Source organism: Centruroides sculpturatus, unplaced genomic scaffold (genome assembly GCF_000671375.1).
Source record: "Centruroides sculpturatus isolate CEXI.00-Female unplaced genomic scaffold, Cexi_2.0 scaffold642, whole genome shotgun sequence".
NCBI lineage: Eukaryota > Metazoa > Arthropoda > Arachnida > Scorpiones > Buthidae > Centruroides > Centruroides sculpturatus.
Window position 1 is genome coordinate 225,584 of NW_019384818.1, and position 27,945 is coordinate 253,528.

General features: G+C 29.9%; 1 protein-coding gene across 1 annotated transcript; it reads left to right on the plus strand.

Moving 5' to 3' along the window:
- LOC111629890 (neuropeptide SIFamide receptor-like) lies at positions 1–27,840 on the plus strand. Its single transcript, XM_023373818.1, has 3 exons — positions 1–193; positions 26,074–26,173; positions 26,961–27,840. Exons 1-3 carry the CDS (start codon positions 91–93, stop codon positions 27,688–27,690), a joined length of 933 nt encoding a protein of 310 aa, XP_023229586.1. The 5' UTR covers positions 1–90; the 3' UTR covers positions 27,691–27,840.
- The last annotated feature ends 105 nt before the right edge of the window (positions 27,841–27,945 follow it).

Here is a 27,945-nt window from a genome sequence, read left to right on the forward strand (position 1 = left end):
ACGGGTTATTGCGTTGCTTACGCTTCTATTTTTCTATTGGGAATTATTGGAAACGGTTGTGTACTCAATATTATATACAGGAATAATTCTATGAGGACGACGTTTCACTTTTTGCTCGTTAATCTGGCCGTTGCCGATCTACAAGTCGTCGTTTTTTATCTACCAGCGACTCTAGTGGGACACATCTTCGGACGTATGTATTACAAATATCTATTTATACTTATTTATAGCGCATATGTTATATCGGGGTGGCTCTGTATAGAAATTGGGGGGAGGGGTGATCCGACGACAATGAGCAAGTAAAATTTCTTATTGTCGGTTCTTGAGTGGATACACAAAATAAGGTATACAGTACTCGTTTCCACTTGTAGTATTAGATATATTAAAAGTACAATACGTTGTGGGGGGCAATTTTCTGGTATAAAAATACGGGGGGATGTGTTTCCTCTGTCCCATATGGATCGAAGAACGTGTTGTATTGACAGAAAAAGTTTTGTTTAGTCGAAAAACTTTGATTTACATCTGTTTATAATATAGTAAAAACCTGTCTAAAACGGAAACCTCTCAAACCGGACCGGAAAAAGTATTCGGTACACCGATTTACACTTATAACAGTTATAGTATAAGTGTGGTATATTATAAAGAAAGTAATTTTAAAGTATATTAAATTTAAGGGTTTAAAAAGTTATTACCTTACTTAATTTAAAGAAGTTTTTTTTTCGAATTAAAGTTTTATTAATATTGAACTTTTAGTAAAGGGATAAAAGAACTAACACACGGAATCCATTAGAAAAGATTATACGGTTACATTTAAGTATAAAAAATCCTATTTAAGTTACAGTGTCTTCGGGACAAACCATTACGACTTTATAAAGAATAATACAATGTTGGCTTTCTCACTAGGCCCATTAGGCAGGGGCCTAAGATCGAAAGAGTTTGGGAGACTTAAAAAATTTTTTAAATAATAATAAGAGGCCTAAGGGGCGCCATGTTTCTAAATCCGCCATTGATGTTAAATCGTATCTATTTTTGAGGTTATTTTCTTTTTATTTTGCCTCGACGATAACACCAGATAAAACTGTTCATCCGTATGAAAGTTGTAGGATTTATCGACTTCTAAACTATATATATATTTCTTTTATAAGTTAAAGCAAGAAAGAAAAATACTATTAATTTTTATTTTAAACGTGAGATAAATCACACAGTATTGTTTATATTAATATTTATTATATATACGTTAAAACCTGTGTAAACCGGACTTGTACGGTAGCAAATATTTTCCCAATTTGACAGGTTTCCGTTCTAACCAGGTTCCGTCTTAAACAGGTTTTTTCCAATATAGAGTAATATTTACTTTTACAGTAATAAATGCTTAAATAATATAATATAAATTAAATTTATCGAGTTAAAATTAGCGAAAAAAAATACCTCATATTAAAATATTGATTATTATTTATATACGCCTGTAAGATGTTATCTTTTGAATCGATAAATCAAGTAAACTTAAAGGTAATTTTTCTTTTAGTCCATTTTTCTTCAAGTAAACTAAAGGGACGATTTTTTTATTACCATTAGAAGTTTTGATTTTAACGTCATCTGTTGAAAGTAATTGACTAATGTTCGATGATTTTTCTCGTTGTAACGACGTTCCAAACAATTTTAATTATATTTACTAAATAATTTAAATAAATCAATAAAGATTCGAAGCATTTTTATGATTAATTTTACTCAAAAATTAATTTTCCAAATATTTTAAAACGTTATTAAACGATGCATTTTATCTAGAAAATCCAAACCCAACTGATTAATGAATGGGGGTAATTAATTAATAAGAAAACTTCTCTTAAAATATCCTTCTACTAATTATCGATAAAGGGTTAGAATTGTACACGTGGAAATTTTTTTCTTTGTTAAAAAATATAACTATTTCCTTGTTAATAATTGATTTGTTTTAACTGTCAGTCGATCGATATTTGTGACAATTCGTTTCATCAATCAAAGTTTCATTCTTTTTTTAAAGAGTAAATATCGTAAATTCAAAATATATAAACAAAATTTTCAATAGAAGTGATTACTTTTCTTCTCTTTACAAAATTATAAATTAAAAAAATGAAAATCAATTGAATGGAGTGAGTGGGAAAGTAGTACAAGTGATAGAAACTTTTTCTTTATTAAAAATACAAATGAGTGTTTTTTTCCTGTACGTATGTGTGGAGGCACGATTTTTTAACACCTAATTTGAAGCTTAATAACTCCCGTGTTTTTTGTTGAAAATTTCTGAAATTTTTCAGGGAAATTCTAGTATTAGGGAGAAATATTTCCTGAAATTTTCAGGAAAATTGGATCACTAGTTCGGGAGATATGGCATCATCCTCTTAATCCCGAATCAATACGAAGACAGGTAATGGTAGCAATTGTTAGGAATGAAAACAAACATAGAATATTTAAATTTAAATAAAAATTAATTTATAAAATATAATTTATTTTGAATTCGATTCTTAATCTTATTTTTTTTTCTCTCTTAAAATTCTGTTTTGTAAAGATTTATTTTCTTTAATGATATAAGCAAACAATATCCGACTATTTTTGTAGATATAATCGAATTTATTTCTCTTATTTTAATTCTTTAAAAATTAATTTAATTATAATTTTTCTCTCTTTAAAATTAAACAAAATTTAAAAATTTTTAAGTAAATAATTACATCGAATTAATAATTAAATTTTTTCTTTTTAATTCTGTGAAATTTATATATAGTTACAATCCTCTTAAGTCAATGTTTGCCTGTTTAATATTGTAAAGTAACTTTTAATACAGTCGAACCTCCGAACAACGGCCACTGGCGGGGACATAAAAAAATGGCCGTTGTTTGGAGGTTTTATATATATATAGTTTAACATAACGTGATCGTGTAAATAACAGGATAAACACAATATTTCTTTCGTGTCGTTTTTGATGAATTTGTTACAAGAATATTGATGACAATGAATAGAGAATGTATTAATATATGGATCCATTATAATCCACTTTAAGCATTTATCATCACCAACAGTTATTGCTTAATTCATCTTTATCTACTCTGGTTATTGAGAAATTTTCCGACAGATTGCAAATCTTATTTTTTTTTTTATGTCGTGCCTGTTGATATAAGACATTTATTATGTTAAAATATATCCTTCACTTAAATAAATCTGTTCTAGTGTATATTAATTTTAAGATTTTATTTAAATATTTTTAATAATAAATTGTATTTATTTATATTTAATTTATTACTTTTATTTTTTCTGCCATTATATATGAAATGCAAAATATTTAAGTTGTTTTTTATTCCTATGTATGGACGTTAGTGTGTGTGGGGGGGAGTTCGATTATGTTCTTGATTAAAGCTTAATAACTCCTGTGCTTTTTGTCGAAAATTTCTGAAATTTTGCAGGGAGATTTGTGTATTAGGGATACTGATGCTATTAAATTTTGGTGATTAAAGATCACGGGGATGGGGAGATATGAAGAAATCTTTTCTGTAGTATTGTAAATTAAAGACTGGATAGTTGGGTAGTTAAGTTCGTTTTGAGGAACCCAGACGGGTTTTTCCACCCGACCGGATTCGAACTAAGAATTCTTGATGGAGGTCTGTATGTCGGCCCGTTCCTCGCCAGCCTATCCCTTATTGTAGGCCTAGTCGAACTCATAATAGACTTACTGAAAAGGCCGTCTTAGTATCCACAGGGTGGAAAGAATTTAAAAAAAAGAAAAAAAAAGAAAACTATTGTAAACAGATGGCTATAGAAAAATATATTCCTCGATATTAAATTACATATAATGTTATTTTTATTAATATTTTATTGATATATATATATAAGAGAAGAGTAGAAAAATTTTCGAGAATTATAACAAAAGTATTATTTAGGATACAATAAATATGAAATTTTGAATGATTCATTGATGATCTAGAATTTAAATTGTAGCGATTTAAAGAGGAATTCCAATAAAATTCTACCAGTAGAAATTTTTATTCGCTTTCAAAACGACAATACGCCAAGTGTCGAGTTCGCGTCAATCTCCAATGGGTGATGGAATTCTTTTGAATAATTCACTTTTAGAAAAGAGGATTTAAAAAATAAAAAATAAAATTCAATTCTATTTTTCTCGGATCGATTTTCATAAGATTAATAACATAATGAAAATAAAAATATATTTTAAAGTTTACGTAAACAATTTGCCGAAATAATCAAAAATGCAATCACGTTTAAGATGATTTGTACTTTGAGGGAGTGCGTGAGGGATTATAAAATTGAAGAAGGGTGGAAGAAATATTAGAAAATTGATTAGATAAATGAAATATTTTAAATAAACAGAGAGACGAAATGATGAATTTATGTTAAATAAAAAATTTCAATGATGTTTTATGTTGACATTAATGGTTTTCTGTCATGACACGATGACATTTTCTAGTCGCTCAATGTCAATTTTACATCTCATCAATCAATATAAGAAATTGTGTCCCAACACGAAAATCCAAAATCATTAATACTCTATATACATAACTATTTGAAAGCTTTCAATCTCTTTATAACGTCGTTTCGAGAGCGGGAATATAAAATATATATGTGGCACAGCTTCCATTTTCCCTAGGATAAGTGGAGCCGTGTGATATAAAACGTTTGCATTTTCCCCCCTCTTCCTCCTCCTCATCCTCCTCCTCTTGTTCTTATAGGAAAAATGACTGATTTTTCTATTATTCGGGAACAGATTAATCAATATTTTGAAAGTAAAATATAGTTTAAATCTGAAAAGTTGAATTTCAAAACGTTTTTCGAGTGATTTATCATTTTCCTTTCGTATTTTGCCTGAAAAGTAGAGCAAAGTGGGATCATGAATTTAATGATAATCTGTGATGCTTAACCGTTGATACTTTAAAAAATACTTTATAAAAACGACTTCGATAATCTCGTTATAATATAGCAAAACCTGTTCAAAACGGAACCTGCCTAAACGGGAAAATTCTTAGGAACGTAGCTATTTTATTTGTTTAAAAAAAACCTGTTTAAAATGGAGAGCTACTAAAGCTGGAAAAATATTCGGTGCCCCGCGAGTCCGGTTTACACAGGTTTTACTGTATATCAGATTTGAACTTTGGTTTACAGAATACAGTACATAGATCTTAAGTGGCGTATACTAGGGGTTGGTCTTAGTAATAAGAAACTTATCACAGACATAAAAAATCACCAGATTGAAAAAAATCGGCGCCATATCGCCAATTGGCTTGAAATCTAAACACAAATAGCCAGACCTGGCAACGTGCCCTGTTCCCACTATCCATAAAGTGCTTAAAAAAACAAAATAACTATTCATGCCCTAAAAAATCAACATCTATATTCGGCTCTATTCAAATAACAATAGATAGACACTACATTATCCGTGTAAAGCCCAAATTCTAAGTGTTCCAACCGTTTTCTTTATCTGTTTGTATACCTAGTCGTTCAAAAGGGGTGTTGTTTATAGGAGGGTCAAGAAGCTCATAAGAATTATACATACGTACTGTACACACATACTCGCATACATTCCACACAATTACAGTAAAACCTGTGTGAACCGGAATTACAGTTGGGAGGAATTCATGAGATCAGAAGAATTTAGACGACCCGGCGACTGGTGAATTTTATTTTCAGACGTTATCAGAATTGTCTAAAAATATAAATTGGCACATTGAATAAATATATTCTGCTTACCAATTTACTATTATTTATTTATTCTTTTTAAAAGTAAAGTAAAATGCATTACGGGAATGAAAGTTGTAAAATTGACTTTGCATATGAAATGTTAGAAACTTTTGATCCCGGTGGATTAAGATAAAGAAGAAATTGTCTGTTACTTGTTTACTCGTTTTTAATGTTAGCATTACTTTTAAATAATGAAATATCAACAGAATAAAATATGGAAACATTATTAAATATTTATATAAATTCTAAAAAATAAAAATTCTTGCAACGACTTCAATAGTAAAGTAAAACCTGTCAAAAACGGAACCTGAATAAAACGGAAAAGTTCTTCGAAATGGAGAGATTTTTTTTATGTTAAAACAAATCCTGTTTAAAGTGAAAACCTGCCAAACCGAAACAGTATTAAATGCGATTCTGGTTTATATAGGTTTTATTGGGCTGCAACCTAGCAGTGTCTGTCTTTCTGTCTAACTGTCTGTCCTTCCTTAATCTTGAGAACAGAATTAGATAGATGTAAGTCGAGACCAGACATGTAAAGCTTAGGGGCAGAAGGCCCCATTAGCTATATTAGTGGCCGGAAGTCACGTTATTTCGATTCAAAAATTTTCGCTTAAGTTAGCTGACCAGCATGACTCTGTTGTTATCAAGAAAAGTATGATGTACAGGGGCAAGACTATAAATAAAATCGAGAGCATATTTAATTTCGATAAATAGAAATGTTCGAGTGTATATATTATTGCTATTGTTAGTATTGTGCCCCGCAATGCCAGGCTGCAAGATTTAATCGTCTTTTAATTTAAAGAATAATGTTGTATATAGTTATTCTCCACCACTAAATTTTCCATATCTGATCTCGATTTTCATGTAACTCCGTTCTCGAGATTAACGAAGGACGGGTGGACAGACAACAGTGAGAATGTATATGACTGAAATCTGAAAATTGCAACCTAACAAGATTAAAATATTGTTTAAAGTGTAAGTAATGGAAGATTTCTTTCTTCCCTGTGTGTTTCAAAAGGGGGCCTTTTACTGTACCTATCCAAGCCCACATTGGGGCCTGGTTAGTGAGGAACTGGGCCCAAAATATTCAGAACTGTCAGCCCGTAAAAAATTCCTAAAGAACTCTTCCCAGATTCGATCTGGGAATCCCCAGAGCGATAGATTGAGTATAATTATGGATTTATTTTAAGAATTTAATTGTAAAAAAAAGGCAACGGGTCTATTTTAGATTACATTTTTAACGTATAAAATGTGTCCAACACGAACACGAACACTTAAGTAATAAACACGTTCTAAAAATAAAAGTAAAAAGTAATAAAAATGGAAGGAAATGAACAAAATTCGATTTGTAGTTTTATTATTCCCTTCCATTTTTATTTATTTATTTTTTTTTTTAATTCTCTTTTGGTTGGCAAACTTGCAACCGTAGACAAACATTGCATGAATGCTTTATTTGATATTACATTAAGTTAATCACTTTCTCTTAACTTTAACAATTCGTAATATGAATTTCCGCTTATAATAGATCGAAAGATAGACTTTAAGATATTGACTTTATACGTTTACCGTGTCTCTATACATTTATTTAGAATTCTAAAAGATTGGACCTAGTGTTTACTCATAACTGCAAACAAGACAAATTCCAGTATGCGAAATTATTTAAATGCAAATTAGTTTGGTGTTGAACGTTGTACAATTTGTATGCGTATTACTTAAAGAAATATTTTCAATTTTCTTTTTTCGACCATTTATAGGTCCTATCTCTTCGTTTGAACACTTCGCTTATAGCATTGACCAATCAGAAGCGAGGATTTGAATTTCGTTTTGTGTAGAAGTGGCCAATCAGAAGCGAGATTGCAAACTTATCACGTGATTTAAATCATCTCTTCTAATTGGCCGCTGTTATATCCTTACTGTTACGTGTGACGCATTCAAATACTCTCTTCTGATTGGTCACTTCTATACAAGAAAGCTTTGGATGTGACGTTGTAACATGTGATTCAGATCTTAGCTTATGGTTGGCTGCGGTACACAGTAAACTGCTGCAGTGCGACTATACTGTACTTACCTATTTACAGTATCAAATGCCGCAGGCCGGATGGCCGAGAGGTCAAGGTGGCAGCCTACCGCTCTGGGGGAACCCGGGATCGAATCCAGAAGGGTCAAGGAATACCCAGGAATTTTTCGGGAGTGGTCCGTTCGGATATGTCGGGCCCCGTCCCTCACCACCCTGTCGCCCCATTGTGGGCCTGGCCGAACCCATAATGGGCCTGCTATAAGAGGCCCTCTTAGTGCCCACAGGGCGGAAAGAGTAAAAAAACAAAAAGTATCAAGTGCCAGAAGGGCCGGTGCCAAAATGGGCGGTACTGTTAGAAATTGTAAACATAAAAGTGCTGTTTGTTAAAAGTTCCAAGTATTATTATTTATTAGTTATATTCAAATGTAAATATTTATTTATTCAAATTGATTATACAAATACTTTACAATTTATATTATATTACCGCCCCTTCACCCGATTTCTTTTGGAACATTAATATCTAGTTAGTAAAGTGGGCCAGTGGTCCCGAAATTGCCAAATTGGAAAGAGTGTCCTAGTCTTCCGCTGGTCTTGACTATATGTATATCTCACTGCATTGTTCACGTATGTTATTACCTAAGATATAAATTGCTTGTAGCAGAATACTTAATACAATACGACCTCCGAATAGTGGACATCATTGGAATCGAGAAATTTGTCCGCTATTCATAGGTAAATACTGTATAATAGATGTCCTATTTTAATAGTCTGGAGATTGTAAAAATTCCCTTAATTAAGTTAACGAAACTTAGATAAGTGTAAAACCAATAGGGAATATTTTGTCTAAGTCTATGTTAAAACCACCGTAGGCAAACACGTGTTTACTTTAGTCGAATGTCTCCTGGGACTTTGTTATTGTGAACACGAAAAAATATCATTTGAAGTAATTACTCTGTAGACGTGTTTACGTGTGTCAACCACCCGAAATGATTTCTGTTATAGAGTTTTTGTGTTCTGTCATCTTCAGATTTTGTCAACTTTAACAGAAACAATTCGTTTAGTCGATTAGCATCACAATTTTTCGTAACAATGCTCTCAATTTTAATAGTGTCTTGTTCCTGTACATCATACTTTTCCTGTTAACAATAGAGAGTCGTGCCAGTCATCTATCTAACTCCATTTAGGAGAGAACTTTTTAATTGAAATAACGTGACTTCCTGTCCAAACTGGAAGTTTGTAAATAGTTAATTGGAGCCTCCTGCCTCTAAGTTTCCATATCTGATGTCGACATTCATCTATCTATCTCCGTTCTCGATATTAAGAAAGGACAGACAACGGACGTCAGTGGGAATTTATATAGGTCGATAATTTTTTTAAAATTGCCCAAATAACTTGATGGTAAAATATGAACATCCTCTTTAAAGCTTAATAACTCCTGTGTATTTTGTCGAAAATATCAGAAATTTTGCAGGGAGGTTTGTTTATTAGAGGATTGATGCTATTAAATTTTGGTGAATAAAGGTTGAGGGGATGGGGAAATTGTGGGGGTCCAGATTCTCATAAGATTGCTTATTTGTTTGTATACGGTAAAGCGAGACGTGGAAGATCTTCCGAGGAGGGATACATCCTGAGAAACTTTCTAGGGGGGAACTGTGTCCTGCTCCGTTCCCTGAACACTGGGAGTTCAGTCGTGGGTTCGCACCTTGCCAAGACGTGGATTTTTCCGAGTTTTCTCTGCCTGAATAGGGGTCAGTTACCCTTAAAAAACCTTCCTTAAGGCATTATTCCCCGCGTTATGACCATACAAGTCCAGGTGCGAACCTACGACCAGTGTTCAGCAAATTTATCCACTCATCCACTGGTGTGTGAGTTCCATAAGAATGTTTTATGTGTAATCTTTTCACTTAATTTTTGTTCTTAATTTTATATATTCTGTAACAAATATGCAAAAATTTATAAGCTTAATTTTTTTTATAATTATATAAAAGTTTTGAAATTTAAATAAATATCTTTTTTTTTCTGAACTTTATAATGAATTTATTCTTAAATTGTCGGGAATGGATTCATATATTTCAGTAATAGTGACAAGCAACAGTTATATAATGTTTTCATTAGCATAAATTTCCTATTTAATATTTATGCAAATGATATTTATTAGAATAAATGGACTTGCAGAAAATTAAGATTATTCCATATTAAGATAAATATTTATTACGTATGAAAAAAAAATTTACACGATAATACAAAGTTACTAATTATAAAATTAAATAATTTATAAATATTGTATATAAGAAATGATATACACATATATAAAATAATATTCTGTATATAAAATATATGAAAGTCGATATCAGATATGTAAAATTAGGGGCTTGAGGCTCTAATTAACTATATACAGTTTGGACCAGAAGTCACGTTATTTCAATTAAAAGTTTTCTCCTGAACGGAGTTAGATAGATGACTGGCAAGTCTCTATTGTTAACAGGAAAAGTATGATTTACAGGGGCAAGACACTACTAAAATTGAGAGCATTGTGACGAAAAATTGCAGGCCGGCATTGTGTCAATGTCATAATAAATAATAGCTCGTTAACCATTAGTAATATTTGTATAGAAACGGTGTATAACAGATAATTTGCTTGAACTAAAGCATAAAAGATCTCTATTTCATGTCAGAAATTGAAGATTTGTTATGTTGTGACGGTTAATTGATTTATGTTTGTCAAGCAGTTACTGTGGCTTTCAAACGTATTGATAATTCGTGTTGCATACGTTCAACATATACTTGAATTATGCTGAAAATATCCATTAACCGATTAATAAAATTATCTGATTTAATTTTACACACTTTTATTAGAAAGAATTTACTTCGATGAATCTATTCAACCCTAAATTTGTATTTATAGTCTACACCCAAGATTAGGATCCTCAAACATTTTTTTAACTGTCGACCCCTTCGAGGATTACTCGACCTATTATTTGTTATTTAATTTAAAATATATGCTCTCCACCTCAAATTAGTAATGTCTTGCCCCTGTAAATCATACTTTTCCTGACAACAACAGAGATATGCCGGTCATCTATGTAGTTCTGTTCTGAGGAAAATTTTTGAATTCAAATTGAAACCCAATAATATTTGTTATGAATACTAAATCAATAGATTATGTTCTATTGTTTTTAATATTGTATAAGATTTATTTGAAAGGAGGACCCAATTTTTATCTGTAACCCAGGACCACATTAGATCGAATATCTGATTACTTTCCATATTAAATTATTTACATATTTTCGGTTTTTACATAAGTAAAACGAATATTCTTCTATATGTTAGATGAAATCTAAGCTTTCAAGAAAATAATCAGATAAAAAAAAACAGGATATAAATAAACTTCCATTTCAAAATTGCAGTTTTCTAAAGTCAGTAAATAGTTTCTTTTTTATTGTAAAACATAAATTTTATAGTAATTTTTGATAAAGTGTCGTTTCATTCCCTGTATTTTGTATTCAAAATTATTATGTACTTATTTTAAGTTAACTTATTTTATTTACAATATATTTAAAGTATAAAAATATTCACAGTTTCGACAAAAGTGAAGAAAACACTATTATTTCTTTGTAAAATGTTATTATATTTTGTATATAATAGTGGATCCAGAAATCTTTAGAAGGGGTGTTGAAAGGAAACTGTATGCCTGACAAAATTTTTTACTATGATACCCGGCTTTACTCTGGAAAAACTGGCAAAATAGGGTGCATTTATGCTTCTAAATCCTCCCATGTTTGTATATAAGTTTTCATTTTGTCGATGGGTAAAAATTTCTCAACAAATTTCTTATTTTTCATACTTTCTGATTCACCTTGTCCACTCAAAAACATTCTCACCTTACACTCTTACCCCTTTTCTAACTTTACCCTAGACTTCTGAGTAGGCTTTACCCCTTAATAATAAAAATGAAGTATCATATTGTCGTTATAAGTTCTATCTATAAAAAGATTTATCAGAAATAACTGTAAATCAGGTGATGATCATCAATGTCACTGATTACTTCATCTAATCGTAAATATACTTGTATTATGTTCCAGTTGAAGCTGCAGAAACTGTTAGATTAAGGAATTTTAAAAAAATCTATCTACTAAAATACAATTTCCTGCAATAATTTCTCTCTAATAATCGAAACAATGCATGCTCTTCAATAAAAGTAGCCCATTCAGGGTTCTCTCTCTCTCTCTCTCTCTCTCTCTTCCTGGTTTCTATCTTAACCGTATTAAAATTAATCTTTTTACATCTTTAAAAATTAAATTTTCCCTCCTAGAAGTTTCTCACTAGGATCATGTTTCGAGAAACTTGGTAATTAATTGCGTAATTATATCTCTCCTAGCTAATAGTGTAAGATGAGTGATGGTAGATGATTGATGATTTAACCCTATCTCCTCTGCATAAATATTTCCCTCCGAAGAGAAAATCATATAATCCCACTTTTTATTATTGTTATCGATAGTTATCTACACCTTTTAGCCAAAAAAAACCATCAATGTTAGGACGTAATTAATGGTACACTTACCATTTTCTTCACTCCTAAAACACATAACCATCGTCTTATTCACTATAAAATATGAAAATATTGAATAAAAACAGAATATTTTATTGAATTTATTATTAACTTCTGACATTTTTCTCTTAATATAAAATATATATCAACAAGAAGAGGAGTATTGCTGATGACTTATTAAACAAATAGCAATTTTACTCTTGTAAATCTTCAACTGAAAACAATGCTTATCTTCCTATATATAAGTGTATTAATTGTTTAAATGTCTATCTAACGAGTATTCTAATCCTTCTGAATGTCACGTAAAGTAATTTATATCTCTCGTCTAAGGTCATTTCTCAATTTGTAATCTCTTCTTGATCACCTTCTTATTTAAATATTTGTCAGTTTCGTTTAATGAAAACTTTGTGTTTAGTTAATTTATGTCAGTTTAAAATGTTTATTAATTTTTAATGCACATTTTCCAGGTAAATTATGGTTTGTAGATGCTTGTCCTGCCATACAAAGCTGTAATTATATAAATTAAGAAACCAACCTCAACTTCCCCTTCTATATTATAATAAAGCTTATTTACAGTTAACTTTTTAATTCATTTTTTTAAAATTATTATTATTTTTATAACCCGAATTACACGTAAAGGAATCAAGGAAGCGTATCAGACTTATAAAATTTTAATTGAATTTTATTAATATTTATTAAATAAAATCGATCGGATGGGATGATTTTTGTCACGTGTTGCCATCTAGTAGTAAAATTTAAAAACTAAATTAAAATTAACCCATTAAACCCGCTCATTTACATGTGCGGGTTATACTCGAGTTCGTAGCACGANGTTAAATTAACAATTTTCTCTATTATATAAAATAAATTATATTTCACTTAAATTTATGCAAAGTTTCATTTACAAATGATTTTTTTTTTAAGATTTGAAAATGAATTAAAGATTGTTTTCTTCTAGATAGCGTGATTATACCACGAAAATCCTCTAATACACATTATAAAATTCAGTTTCTTTTAGAAAATCCTATAAAGATTTATAAAAACAATAAAGTAATTTAATTGAAAGTTAGGTATAACTTTCAATACTAATTCGTTTGATGTTTGCTGTATAACCAGTTGGCTTGTGTTTATTCGAATTTAATATAGTTTATTTTGCATAAAGAGAAACGATATAGGCGGAAAGTGAATATAAATCAAGTTTAAAACGGATGAAGGGAATGTTTGTTAATGAAACAACTAATTCATTATAGCAGAAATTCGCTATCATTTCAATTACAAACTGTTTAAAGATGACAAATACACATCGATTTCATTATTTTCTTGTTTGAAAAATGGTTGGAAAGTTTAAATAATTTTTTATAAATACAAATTTTCGATCATTTTTCTTTATTACTTTTTACATAAAATCGCTACATTTCATCTAAAAAGTGAAAAATCATTTACTTGTATATATTCAAGGCAAACAATATACTCGTTTAAGTGTTATATAACTTGTATATATTCATTTACATTTTATATATACACGAGGCAAACAAGTCTTGAATATATACAATACGGTACAACATATAAAGCATACTCACAACTATCGACAGCTTGTATATAAGGTACGAGTGTAGAGTAGGCCCCTTTTAGCCTCTTGTTTTTTGATTGGTATATTTATTAGGCTATTTGTCGAAGGGGGATGGCTACAGGATAGGGAAAAATCCCTACTTCTCCCCTCTCGACAGCCGTGAGTATACTTAATTGGTTCAAATTGTATTGTACGTGAGGGTAATTTGTATAGAAATATTCTTTCGTCTGTAACTAAAATCGATAATTTTTGGGGGGAAGAAGTTAAATCGAATTGCTTTCGTGTCGATCTCTTAATACTAACAATGATATATTAAACTTTAAAAAAGTATTATAAGGAAAATAAGAAGTTTGAAAGAAGTTATAATGTTAGACAAGATTTCTATTGACTTTTATTTGATCCTACTGAGATATTGATTTATACAGAACTTTTTACAAGATTATGAATGACTTTTCTTATTTATTTTATCCGAAATAAAAACAAAATAACTTCGAATTTACACTGAAATATTTAATAAAACACATTCGATTTAATGACCTTTAGACCCACCTTTCCCCAATTAATCAGTTAAATCGATGATATTCAGATAATTTTTTTATGTTATAAAATTAATAATAAAGTTAATTAAATTCATTAAATATCAAAATTTAAATGCAGTAATTATATGTGTAAAAATATCAAAATTATTCATACTTTAATCAATATGTTTATTTAAATGGTGTGTTTATTGATTATACATGACAGCATTTATGAAGTAATGATGTAAAGAATATATTAAGATTTATTAACATGTTTGAATTTTTATCCTCATAATAATGATTTGCATATTTATATTTAAATATCCATAAGTATTGTGTGATGATTACACCAGATCATACTAAATTTACATTCTATTTTTTTAATGATCGTAACGACTTTTATAAGTTATAAACTTAAATTTTTTTATATAGAAACGTAAGAAAAGGTTATATTTTTGGACTCAGGGAACCTTAAAGGAAAAAAATTTGGGTGTTTTCTTCCTATGCGTAGGGATGTTATGTATGGGAGCACGATTTTTTCACCTAATTTGAAGCTTAATAATTCCTGTGTATTCGGTCGAAAATTTATGAAATTTTTCATCAAGGTTCTAATATTAGGGAGAAATATTTCTAGAAATTTTCAAGAAAATCGGACAACTATTTCGGGAGATACGACCCCATATCTCCCGAACTAATCTGAAGACTTAAAGGTAATTGTAGCAATTATTAGGGATGAAAACAAATGAAGATAGTCCAGTTATGTTACTTTAGATCAATTCTATCGACTGTTTTACAATATTTATCATATGTTTATTTAAATTATGTGGCTGTTGTTGTTTGGAGGATGTTTTGTATGCATTTTTGTTCAAAAGATAAAACTAAAGATCAGTGGAAATTCGATATTATACTTTATTATTATTTTTTTTTTCTTAAAAAAATACACTTTTTTTTAAAATTTAAATTACAATAATCAACGTGCATATCTTATCAATTAATCTAATTTTTTGATTAAAAAAAAATTGATGAAAAAATAATTAGACGATTTGTTATTTTTCTATCTTCTCTTAATGATATAACGACGTTCTTAATGATGTTTTTCCTATTGTTTTTTTTCTTAATTAAATATTAATTTTTGATTTTAATAAATGACATTACTTTTCGCAATATTTTTTAATATAAAAAAATTGATTTATATATTGTACTTCTTTTCATTATTGGGACATCATTAACTCGCTTTCTATCTTTACAATTCAAAATTTATCCACTTGTAATTAATATAGAAGGCTGAAAATGAGGGTATACCTCGAAGACAATNCCTAATTTGAAGCTTAATAATTCCTGTGTATTCGGTCGAAAATTTATGAAATTTTTCATCAAGGTTCTAATATTAGGGAGAAATATTTCTAGAAATTTTCAAGAAAATCGGACAACTATTTCGGGAGATACGACCCCATATCTCCCGAACTAATCTGAAGACTTAAAGGTAATTGTAGCAATTATTAGGGATGAAAACAAATGAAGATAGTCCAGTTATGTTACTTTAGATCAATTCTATCGACTGTTTTACAATATTTATCATATGTTTATTTAAATGGTGTGTTTATTGATTATACATGACAGCATTTATGAAGTAATGATGTAAAGAATATATTAAGATTTATTAACATGTTTGAATTTTTATCCTCATAATAATGATTTGCATATTTATATTTAAATATCCATAAGTATTGTGTGATGATTACACCAGATCATACTAAATTTACATTCTATTTTTTTAATGATCGTAACGACTTTTATAAGTTATAAACTTAAATTTTTTTATATAGAAACGTAAGAAAAGGTTATATTTTTGGACTCAGGGAACCTTAAAGGAAAAAAATTTGGGTGTTTTCTTCCTATGCGTAGGGATGTTATGTATGGGAGCACGATTTTTTCACCTAATTTGAAGCTTAATAATTCCTGTGTATTCGGTCGAAAATTTATGAAATTTTTCATCAAGGTTCTAATATTAGGGAGAAATATTTCTAGAAATTTTCAAGAAAATCGGACAACTATTTCGGGAGATACGACCCCATATCTCCCGAACTAATCTGAAGACTTAAAGGTAATTGTAGCAATTATTAGGGATGAAAACAAATGAAGATAGTCCAGTTATGTTACTTTAGATCAATTCTATCGACTGTTTTACAATATTTATCATATGTTTATTTAAATTATGTGGCTGTTGTTGTTTGGAGGATGTTTTGTATGCATTTTTGTTCAAAAGATAAAACTAAAGATCAGTGGAAATTCGATATTATACTTTATTATTATTTTTTTTTTCTTAAAAAAATACACTTTTTTTTAAAATTTAAATTACAATAATCAACGTGCATATCTTATCAATTAATCTAATTTTTTGATTAAAAAAAAATTGATGAAAAAATAATTAGACGATTTGTTATTTTTCTATCTTCTCTTAATGATATAACGACGTTCTTAATGATGTTTTTCCTATTGTTTTTTTTCTTAATTAAATATTAATTTTTGATTTTAATAAATGACATTACTTTTCGCAATATTTTTTAATATAAAAAAATTGATTTATATATTGTACTTCTTTTCATTATTGGGACATCATTAACTCGCTTTCTATCTTTACAATTCAAAATTTATCCACTTGTAATTAATATAGAAGGCTGAAAATGAGGGTATACCTCGAAGACAATGCATTTTAATGATGTTTCGGGGATGTCCATATCATCCTCCCTATCTAGAAACCCAATAAATATAAATAAGTGGTGAATTTAAGTGTTGTAAACCCCCCCACTAAACTCGAAAACAAAGCCTGTATTTTTTTTATTTTTAAAAAATATACTAAAATTATTTCTTCTTTAATTATTTTTAACTAAATGCCAGCTTGTGATTGTTAAAAAAAAAAAGGTTTAAAGGGTCTAAAAACAGCAACGTTCAAAAATATCATTTATCACTCAGCAGTAAAATTTTTGCTTTGGGTGAGAAACAAACCACACTCGGCTTTATTTATAGCCCATAGTTTCTTCTTTAAATTTCTTTTGTAAGAATTTGTATAAGGATTTTAAATAGTTTTACATTAAGAAAACTTAATATATGGGCTTATTTTATTATTATTTATAGCATAAAATTATTTCTAATTCTTTACAAATTTATTATTGTTAATAACTTAGTTTTTAAATAAACAGAAAAGGAAAAATATAACTTATCGATGCAGTAAAAATACCTTGGAACTAAGAATAAATACTGGAATTCTTGCTATATTTATTACTATTCTCCATTTGTGCATCGTTTATCATGTAGTGTTTAGCTTTTAGATATAACAAATCAACTTTTATACCGAGGTAATACACTGATACTGATGAAATATTAGGGCTTAATTTATCTAAAGAAGGTAACATTAATTTAATTAACTGTTGTTATAAATTATCATTATGTTATTTATATGTAAGCTTCTTTTATGGGTGACATTTTAAGGGTAAATTTGATATTCTTTGTTGTTTGAGGCAGGTGTCTATAAACGCCTTATCGATATAGCCTAGATGTAAATGTTTACACTACTTTTTGTTTAATATTTTTCTTAAATAATAAATTTCTATCGTGTATCTTGTTGGTGAGTAAAGTCATAAAGGCCTGCCTCTTGTATATGTCACTAGGTAAATAAATGTTAAGAAAAGTCATTAGAATTAAGGCCTAGAAGCGTTGGAGTATCAGGATTTTGATAATATCTTGATACTGGTGGAGTATCGGGGGTGCCAAGGGCCATGCCCTATCGTTTTTCAAACAATGTTACTCAATTATCTTAGAATTGCTTGTTTTGGTTTACTTGTATACGGTAACGCGACACAAGGGCGATCTGCCGAAGGGGATGCCTTCCTTCAGGACTTTCGATGAAAAACTGATCCCTATTTAGATTACATTACATTTTACATTACATTTAGTGGAGCACTCCCTCTGACCTGTAGCATTAAATGCTACTGGCTTGAGGTACTCCTCTTTTAATTAACCTGCTTCGCATATGCTTTGCAGGTATCCCTATTTAGATGTTACTAACGTGAAGAAAACCGGAAATTTCACATAGACAACCTGTTAGCCAGGCGCGAATCCACGACCAGTGTTTTATCCACTCGCCACTGGTGGACCGCTTAGAATTACTTTAGTTATCTAATTGCGATATAAGTAATTGTACAGTAAAACCTGCCCAAAACGGAACCTGGATAAGACGGAAACCTGTCTATTTTTATATTAAAGTAACAAAAGTAATTACTTTAATATCAAGTTGTGCTACATCCCTATAAGCATTCTAAGCATCTCATAAGCAGAAATGCTTAGTGAGCTTGCCAAAAAGGGTGCAAAAATATATACAATTATTTATTCTTGATTTGAATTTCTAATTTATATCTTAATTAAAATCAATAATCTTGCAAGTTTGTTATCGTAGGACTTTCTATGCTAACTAGTAAATATAATATTTTTTTGCTTGCAACTCCCATTGGACTGTTGCCATATTAATTTACTTTTTTTGCCAAGAGTCATTTCATATTAGTTTTTTAAAACATTAATAATGCATTTTATTTTAACATTTTAATATTAATATTAGTATAATATTTAAGTTTTTATGCTGTTGTTTACTTCCTTTCTCTCGTAGCACGTACCATTCTCTGTTATTCTCGGTAGCCTATATTCTTTGAAGTGAGGATTTCAGCACGCTGACTCTTTGATCTTAGTGTTGTCTTTCCATTGTTTTCTCGCAAAAAAGATTTGAAATAACAAGTTCAGAAAAAGTAAACGAAGGAGAGTAAAAGTAAATGTGTTTTAGATCATGCCTGGCGGCACAACAATCAATGTATCTGTTTACCAGGCATTGGTCTCTAAAGACCTAACTTTTGTTATCAAAGTATAATATATACTGCTGTGACGAGTTTCTCGTACATTTGCACCGAGAAATTCTTCCATATTCTGCATAATTTTGTGATTTATCGGACTTTCAATGCCTCCAAACTATTCAAACACATTGGAGGCCTCCAGTTTGGTTTCAATTCAAAGTTACTGGCTTATCCGGAGAGGGCTGAGAGGCCACCTTCGTAATGAAAAAGTTTATAAAAATGCTAAAGATAGGGAAAAATACTCCTGCATAGGGCCTACCTGCATGTCTTCAAAGAAACTTTGAGGATATGCAAGTATACCTCATACCCGAACTTTGACTATATACGTAATCCCGATGACAATGCATTTTAATGATATTTGAAGGAGATATCCTCATCCCAACCACTCTTCCCACTCCAAAACTCGATAAACATAACCAAATGTAGAATTTAACAATGGTGTGTGTGTTAAAAAGTCAATAAATTACAACCTATATACAGTAAAACCTGTGTAAACCGGAATACAGGTTTTCATTTTATTCAAGTTCCGCTTTGGACAGGTTTTAATGTATATACATAATGTAATGTGTAGGCTAATGCATTAATTTTCCAAACATAAAATGTAGAAAAATTATAAATAACTTAAATACAATTTATGCAATTAAAGAAATTTATACTCGGTTTACACGAGAATCAAGTAACTTTCTGTTGCGACGTGCAATCCTCATTAAATTAATTAGTATTTATTGTAAGGAGTCATAAACAACAAGCTGTAATAAATTAATAATTTATTAATGATATATATATAAAATACAGTAAAAACTGCTAAATCGGATACCGTGAGATTCCGGTTTATACAGGTTTTATTAATTTTTTTTTTTTTGATACTTCTTTTAATTCTGTTAATGCTTTTTGATCCGATAGGTACGTGTTGTTCTATAGAATATGCTTTACATATTAATGCCCGTACTGTACATTCGTTCAAAGTCTTATAATTATCAATTTGTTAATGTAATGAGTTAATATATAACATAAATATGTGATATTATCGGCTTACGCTAATTAAATTTTATTTAAATCTATAGATTTTTTACTTTCTAATAATCGAATGACGAAGCGCTTTGTATTGTGTATTGTACTCGTAATAAAACATTTAATAAATATTTAAAAGTTTAAACATAATAAAACCTGCGTAAACCGGATTTGGTTTGGCATGTTTCCGTTTTGAACAGGTTCTTTTTTTTTAACACAGAAAATCGCTCCGTTCCGAAGAACTTTTTCTCCCGTTTCCGTTTTAGACAGGTTTTACCTTACAACTAAACTCGCAAGTCATTTATAAAAAAAACAACTATCCTTTTACTCAAGTTTAGTAAATTCTCTGTATTATATTAAAAGAAAAGAATTCTTTACTGACTTTTATAGTTTTAGATATATGGCTTTCTATCGCATATCCTTCCTTTCTAGACACTGAAGATCTGGCTGCATGCCCTAAATCACATATCAAACTTTTTAAAAATATCTTTAATGTCACAAAACTCAAACAAAAACTTAAAAAAAAATTCTCTTTCCACAACTTCAAAAGTTCCACTTTCTTACAATTTATGCAATATTAAAGTAGCTCGTCCATAAATTTATGCGTTTTTTTTTTATAGGTATATATTATAAAAGAAATATTCAATGATTGATTGTTTCGAAACACATTTCAAAAAAATAAATAAATAAAATAATAATAATAATCAATTATTTTAATAAATAATCATTAAAGAGGTTAAGAAATGCTTTTATTGGCCGTGTGTTACGAGATTGGGGTGAGGGATGGTAGAAGTGGAATTATCACCCCCCATTATATACGTCACTATAGTGTATTTACATACATCATAACTAAATTCGGTTACGTTTATCGAGTATTGTGTTTGGGGAAGATGGTGGATGTAGTGCAACCCCCTAAAACGTTATTAAATTGTATTGTCATTCAACTTCTATAGTGACGTTATCCTATGGACAAAAAGGGCTCCTAATTCAATCTTTTATAAGAAAATATTCCCCCTTCCCAAAATGTACGAAGTCAAAACTGTAGACGGGGCCCCCTAATTCAAATCTGTCCGGGCCCCACGAAGCTATAACCCCCCCCAGTAGCCTTGTATTTTAATTAGAAGTGGTCTTTGAAGCAAGTCCAGTAACTGGTTTCATGATAAAAATTTATTTCTATAAATTATATATCGCTGCTATTTTTAAATTTACATGATTTTATCACACCATATATCATATACACCTATTTATCAAGTATATTTACAGTCGAAGACGGTGTCGAAAATACATATATAACAGCTTCTACTACGAGACTTCGCTTGCGTGTATGTACTGTATAATTTATTAAAATAATTTCTGAATGTAATCGAAAAAAACTATATATAATTTTGTATCGAATATCATTTAATTATTTTTTTATAAATTAAAAAAAAAATATATATATATATCGTAAAAATAACACTACTTTACAAAAGAATTGCTTGCGTTATCCCTCACCAGATGGAGCCAGATTCTTTCCATTATTGACTAGAAGGTATGGCGAAGGCTTTATTCGAGTGTCAATACCTTTAAGATTCTTAAAATTTGACTTTCAAAAAGTTTTCTTTGGATTTAAGATAAAAATTTCCAAAGTATCATTTTAATCTGCAAAAAGTTTTCTATAGTGATTCTCAAAGTTCGAGTCCCCATATCAATCATCCAATCTTAATATAGGGCCTTCAAGCATAACCAAACAACCCTTATCTTTTGAAAACTTCGAAATATATCAATCATTCGGCATATTGAATCAATCTTCTATCCGTATTTAACTTAAAATTAAAGATATTCGTGCCTTAAATGAAATAAAATATGTTTCTACATTAAATTGTTTTGTATAAATAATCAATTATTATAATTTATTCCATGCTTTTTTTTTACGTCTAATCACAAGTTTTACCATGAAGAGTACAAAGTTCGACAAAGTAATCAAGAAAATTCAAATCAGCTTCATCTTTATTCAATGGGATTCTCGAAGATTCTTGTAAGCTAAAGTGCATTCGACAAGTATTGCATGACGAGGAATTAATCGTTCGACACCAAGGATAAAACAACAAAAGTGTAAAATTGAATAATGTGTATAACCAGCATCGATTAACGGCGGTCATTTATAATTTCTGATGGACTCAAAAGAGACTGAAAAATAAATACTTTCTCCCTTCTGTTGAGAACGAAAAATATTTAAAACAGGACCAACTCGTGCGTAAATACAATAAAACCTGTGTAAACTGGACACGCAAGATACGAATATCTTCCGGCTTTGGCAGGTTTGTTTAAACATAAAAAAAATGGCTCCGTTTTGAAGAATTTTTCAGCTTAGGCAAGGTTTCCGTTTCAGACAGGTTTTCTCTCTCTCTCTCTCTCGCTCTCTCTCTCTTCGGCACTCATAATCCCTGAAGGACCTTGGCCTCATCCAGGATTTTCACCCATTCCTCTCTATCTTGGTTTTTCCCTTTACAACAACTCACACTCATCTTTCTCAAATCATCCTCCACATCCTCTTCCCATCTCTTTTTTGATCTCCCTCTCGGTCTTCTTCCCTCTGGCCTTTCTCTGTACACCTGACACACTTTTCTCTCAGGATCCACCCGTTTTAAATGCCCAATTTCAGACAGGTTTTACTGTATATTACTTCTATTTTATTTTATTATTTTTTTAATTTTAGAGTGCTGCCGGTTTGTATTTTATTTAGAGAAATAAACATTTACCGAGCTACACATAAAAAAAAGGAAAAAAAAATAAAATAAACTTGATCTTTATGGCTGTACTCGAAAATATTTTCTAATTTGTTCGCTTCAGTTATCATCACAGGAAAATTTGGTTCGCTCCATGCACAAAAATAAATTATCTGATCTGAAAAGGAATCACGATACGAAATCTACTACTTCCGCTTTGTACAGCAGAACACTAATGGAAATACCACCTTAAATGGTTCTGTTGTTTATTTATCTCTTTCATTAGCGATTGTATATTTAAACTATGTTTTATATTCTTTTAATTTTTTTTCAATTATTTCATCTAAATAATGGCTATCGAAGTTATTTTACGAATACAGTAAAACCTGTGTAAACCGGACACACAAGATACCGATCGTACAAGTTCTTTTTTAATATAGAAAATCGTTCCATTTCAAAGAATCTTTTCTATTTAGGCAGGTTTCCGTTTTATTCAGGTTCCGTCTTAGATAGGTTTTACTGTATATATATACAGTCAACCCCCCCTATAGCACTGTTGATTATTCTGTTTTATATAAATTCCATGTTGTATGAGTCACTTAGATTTTACAAATACATGTGAAGGGCTGTGAACAGCTCACGTATTTGTAAAATCTAAGTGACTCGTACAACATGGAATTCATATAAAACGGAATAATCAACAGTGTTATAGGGGGGTCGACTGTATATAGTAAGATGATTACAAAAGAAAAAAGTATAATTAAGAAACTCGTTAATGAGATTTCGGGTATTAAAGAGGGTTCAATTTAACTTGAAAAAATAAATAGATTGAAACCTGATATCAAATAATGTTGAAATTTGATGAAAATTTAGGAATATTAATTATTTTATTCATTGTTTTGTAATGAAAATGTTTAATAAAATTACATAAATTATAATCCTTAAAATGTATGCAAGTGTAATTATACATCTAAACAAATTAACATTAGTGTATATTATAATGTATAAAACCTTATAAATTGTAATATTTATAGTAAAACCTGTCGAAAATATAACCTGAATAAAACGGAAACCTGTCTGAGTGGGAAAAATTCTTCAATTTTCTATGTTAAAAAAGAAACCTGTTTAAAGCTTATATACTTAATGTAATGTATAGGATAATGCATCATCTTTTTAAATATAAAATATAGAAAAATTATAAATAAATCAAATACACTTTAGATAATTAAAGAAATTTGTACTCGGTTCACACGAGAATCATGTAACTTTCTGTTGCGACGTGCAATCCTCATTCAATCAATTACTATCTATTGTAAAGAGTCATAAACAATAAGCTATAATAAATTAATAATTTATTAATGATATATATATATATATATATATATACAATCTATGAGGATATTTTGAATGTTTGCTGCTGTTAAAAAATAGCGTTAAATCAAACGCACAAACGCAGGAATAACAAGATTTGTTTTTATGTGAATAAGTTATGTCATTTATTTTTTAATCTCAAAAAGATAAAATTGGATCGAAATATGTGTTAAAATTAAACGATATAATTTTATAAAGAGGAAAACTAGTGCATTGAAGGAACAGGTAAAGTGAGGAGTTGAAAGGTGTTTTGACTCCTCCCTCGAGTCACGTGTTACCACTTGCCATTTCCGTTTCGGCAAGGGAGAAGCAAAGTGCTGTTTCACTTGTTCGACGTTTCTGCATGATGTGCACGTGTAGCGCTGATCAGAAATTGGAGACTTTGTGCGAAAGAAGGAATGGTGGTTACGTTTTAGACGAGCGATTCTGTTCTCAAATACCCAGAGTTAAGCTGAAAAACAAAAGTGCTAAAGTGCATGTAAGTTGTTGTGTTTACTTTAATAGTTTTCGGGGTGTTGCGTTGCATCAAATATGGATTTTGTTTACCTTCGCTCATAGTTTTTGTGTGTCAGTCATGGCAACCGTTTCTTCTCAGCCCTTCTTATTTATATGTATCTTACATTGACGATATCGAATTTCACGTATAATGTAACAGTTTTATACACTAATTATACTATACACCAAGTTCAAAGGTCACGCTTTAATGTAACTTTAACCTTTTACATGCCATCCCACTCACCTATATTAATTAAACGNTGATCTTTTTTTTGCTCACCAGTGATGGTTTACCCAATAGACCTAGGGCCTCGTCATCTCGAGGAACCTCAAGCATTTTATAACAAAAAAATATATATATATTCCTCTAAAAATTTGTTATTATTTAAGAATTTTATTGTATTTTTAATATAAAAAAAAACACTTTTACATAAAGAGCACTATAACAAAATGGCGCCTAGGAAATCAAAGGAACGTAATCAGCTACTGTACTGTACAGTGTGATAAGTAGTCATTATACGGTACTTGACAGCAATTGTTTATAAAGTAAAATATTTCAAATGATTACTTAAAACACTATGCCATCAATTATGTGTTTTTATATGTAATTACATAGATTTTTTTTGAGTAAAAAGAAAAAATGGTTGAATAAAAGAGTATTGTTCTCTCAGATTTCCTTGTTATTGAAGAAAATAGTCGCATCTATAATTATAATCATAATAAACTGAAGTTGACAAATTTTTTGTGTTTTATTGTTCCTTTTAGTAATATATAGGCTATATATATATATACGATAATAGGGCTGATTGTTTTAAAAATTCTCAAGGATTTATTACTATCAATTTTTAATTATTTCCTTCAATATATTATAATTACAATACTCTTTAACCCTTATAATTTAGAGTATAATTTAAATATTAATTTTCCTTAATTTATATATATATTATTTATTTATTTATTTATTTATTGTTGTCTGTTAAATGAATAACAGAATTTTCATCAATTGTTATTCTATATAGAATTACACTATGAATTTTTTTGAATATAAATATGTTGTATATTATCCTCGTTGCACAATCCAAGGACGTAATTAATAGTTAACATATAAGTAAAATTCTTGAAATTTTAAATTACAAAGAGGAAAATTACGTGTTCAAATTTTTATTTTATAAAAATATAATATTATTTACACTTATATATATTTATTATAATTAACAGCTTGGATTTTGGGTTTGTTCATCTGTAAAGCCGCTACTTATCTCCAAGGAGTGTCTGTCTGTGCTTCTGTACACACTTTGGTTGCCATTTCAATTGACAGGTAAGTGTTTTGTAACTGCTGTGATCGCTTTATTATTTTGTTAGAAAATTAAGTGTTTTTTTTTTTGTATACAGACAATTACGTATCACTAGCGTACAGTACAGTACATCATAGTCACGTCCTTCCACAGATTAGATAAGATAATATCGTTTCTCTTTCGTGATGCGATAAGATCAATATGAAAACCAGGGAGTTTGAAGTAAAAGGACAAAAGAAAAATATGAATTAATCAAACAGTAAAAATATTTAATCTATTGTTTAACATTTACCTTATACTTTTCCAAACGTATTATTAGTTGTGATATAAAAACACTTAGATAAGGTATATTTAAATAAACACTAGAAAGTTTTTTTTTTTTAACAATTTAAACAATACTTTCTCCTGTGTTGAAACAATGCTTATAAAGTCAGGCTCTCTTGGATATAAATAATTTTAAAGAGCGCCTGACACAGAATATTTATTTTTACAGAATATTTTCTGTGTCAGAAAGAGAATTAAAAAACAAACGAAACAAAACAAAACACTGCTTTATTAGAAACAGGAAGGAAATAAATTAATCTAGAATGGCCATGACGAATAGGTATGAATAAAAATTAGCTACGTCACACGTTTTTGAGGATGTTTTCGTGTATAAGCATCCCGACTAAGTAGATACAATGGCTTCAAATGGAATTACATTCGATATTAATAACAATATAAAACATTTTAAAATATTGAACAGGATTAGTAATAGATGGAGGTAATATATCAAGTGTGGTTGTTAAAAAGTTGGTCTTTTTCTTGCAGATTCCTGGCTATCTGTCATCCAATGAAATGTCAAATGACCTCCAGAGGCTGTAAATTCATCATTGTAGCTATCTGGGTAGTGAGTTTTGTTCTTCTTTTACCTTGGGTTTTTTATTTTCGTCTCACTCCCATGTACAGTAATGGAAATTACGGTTTACAAGTATGTCAAGAAGTATGGCCTACAGAACGAATGGAGATGATGTATTTCGTCGTGGCTAATCTTCTTTTGTGTTACTTGCTCCCTTTATCTGTGATTTCTCTTTGTTACATTCTCATCTGGCGCCGAGTTTGGTTGAGAAAATTACCGGGTGAAGCGCAAGAGCAAGAAGTCGAGAGAATGATACAAAGATCGAAGATTAAAGTGGCAAAGATGCTTCTGGTAGTCATAGTAGTTTTTGCAGTTTCGTGGTTGCCTCTCTACGCAATATTTGCTCGGATTAAGATTGGTGATAAGATTATAGAAGGCACCTTAGAGGATAGTATTGTCAGCATTGTGGCGCCCGTAGCACAATGGTTAGGCGCTTCCAACAGTTGTATTAATCCAGTTCTTTATGTCTTCTTTAACAGCAAGTTCAGGACTGGATTTAAAGTGATCCTATTCAAGCGTTACTGTTGTAGAGACATCGATTACCAAGACGAGCGCGATAAAACTTTCCGTAATGCCTTGTACTTATCCCGAAAAACAAAACAAGTCGATGGTTCCCAAATAAACACAAAATGCGTGTCGTGAAAATATTTAAATTAATAATATTCTTGTAATCTTCAGTGGCGCGTTATCCCATGGTCAAGAAGAAAGGGCAACCACTCGGAAGCCCAACTAAAAGGGGACCCTTTTATAAGAAAAAAAATACCTGAGATCAACATCCCTAATTTAAATTCGTTTGGATCCTATGAAAATATAACGCTCCACTGGTAATTTTTGCCCTCAATTTCTCTATAAAATGAGACAATAATAGGACCTATATTGAATAACGAGAAGTTCTTA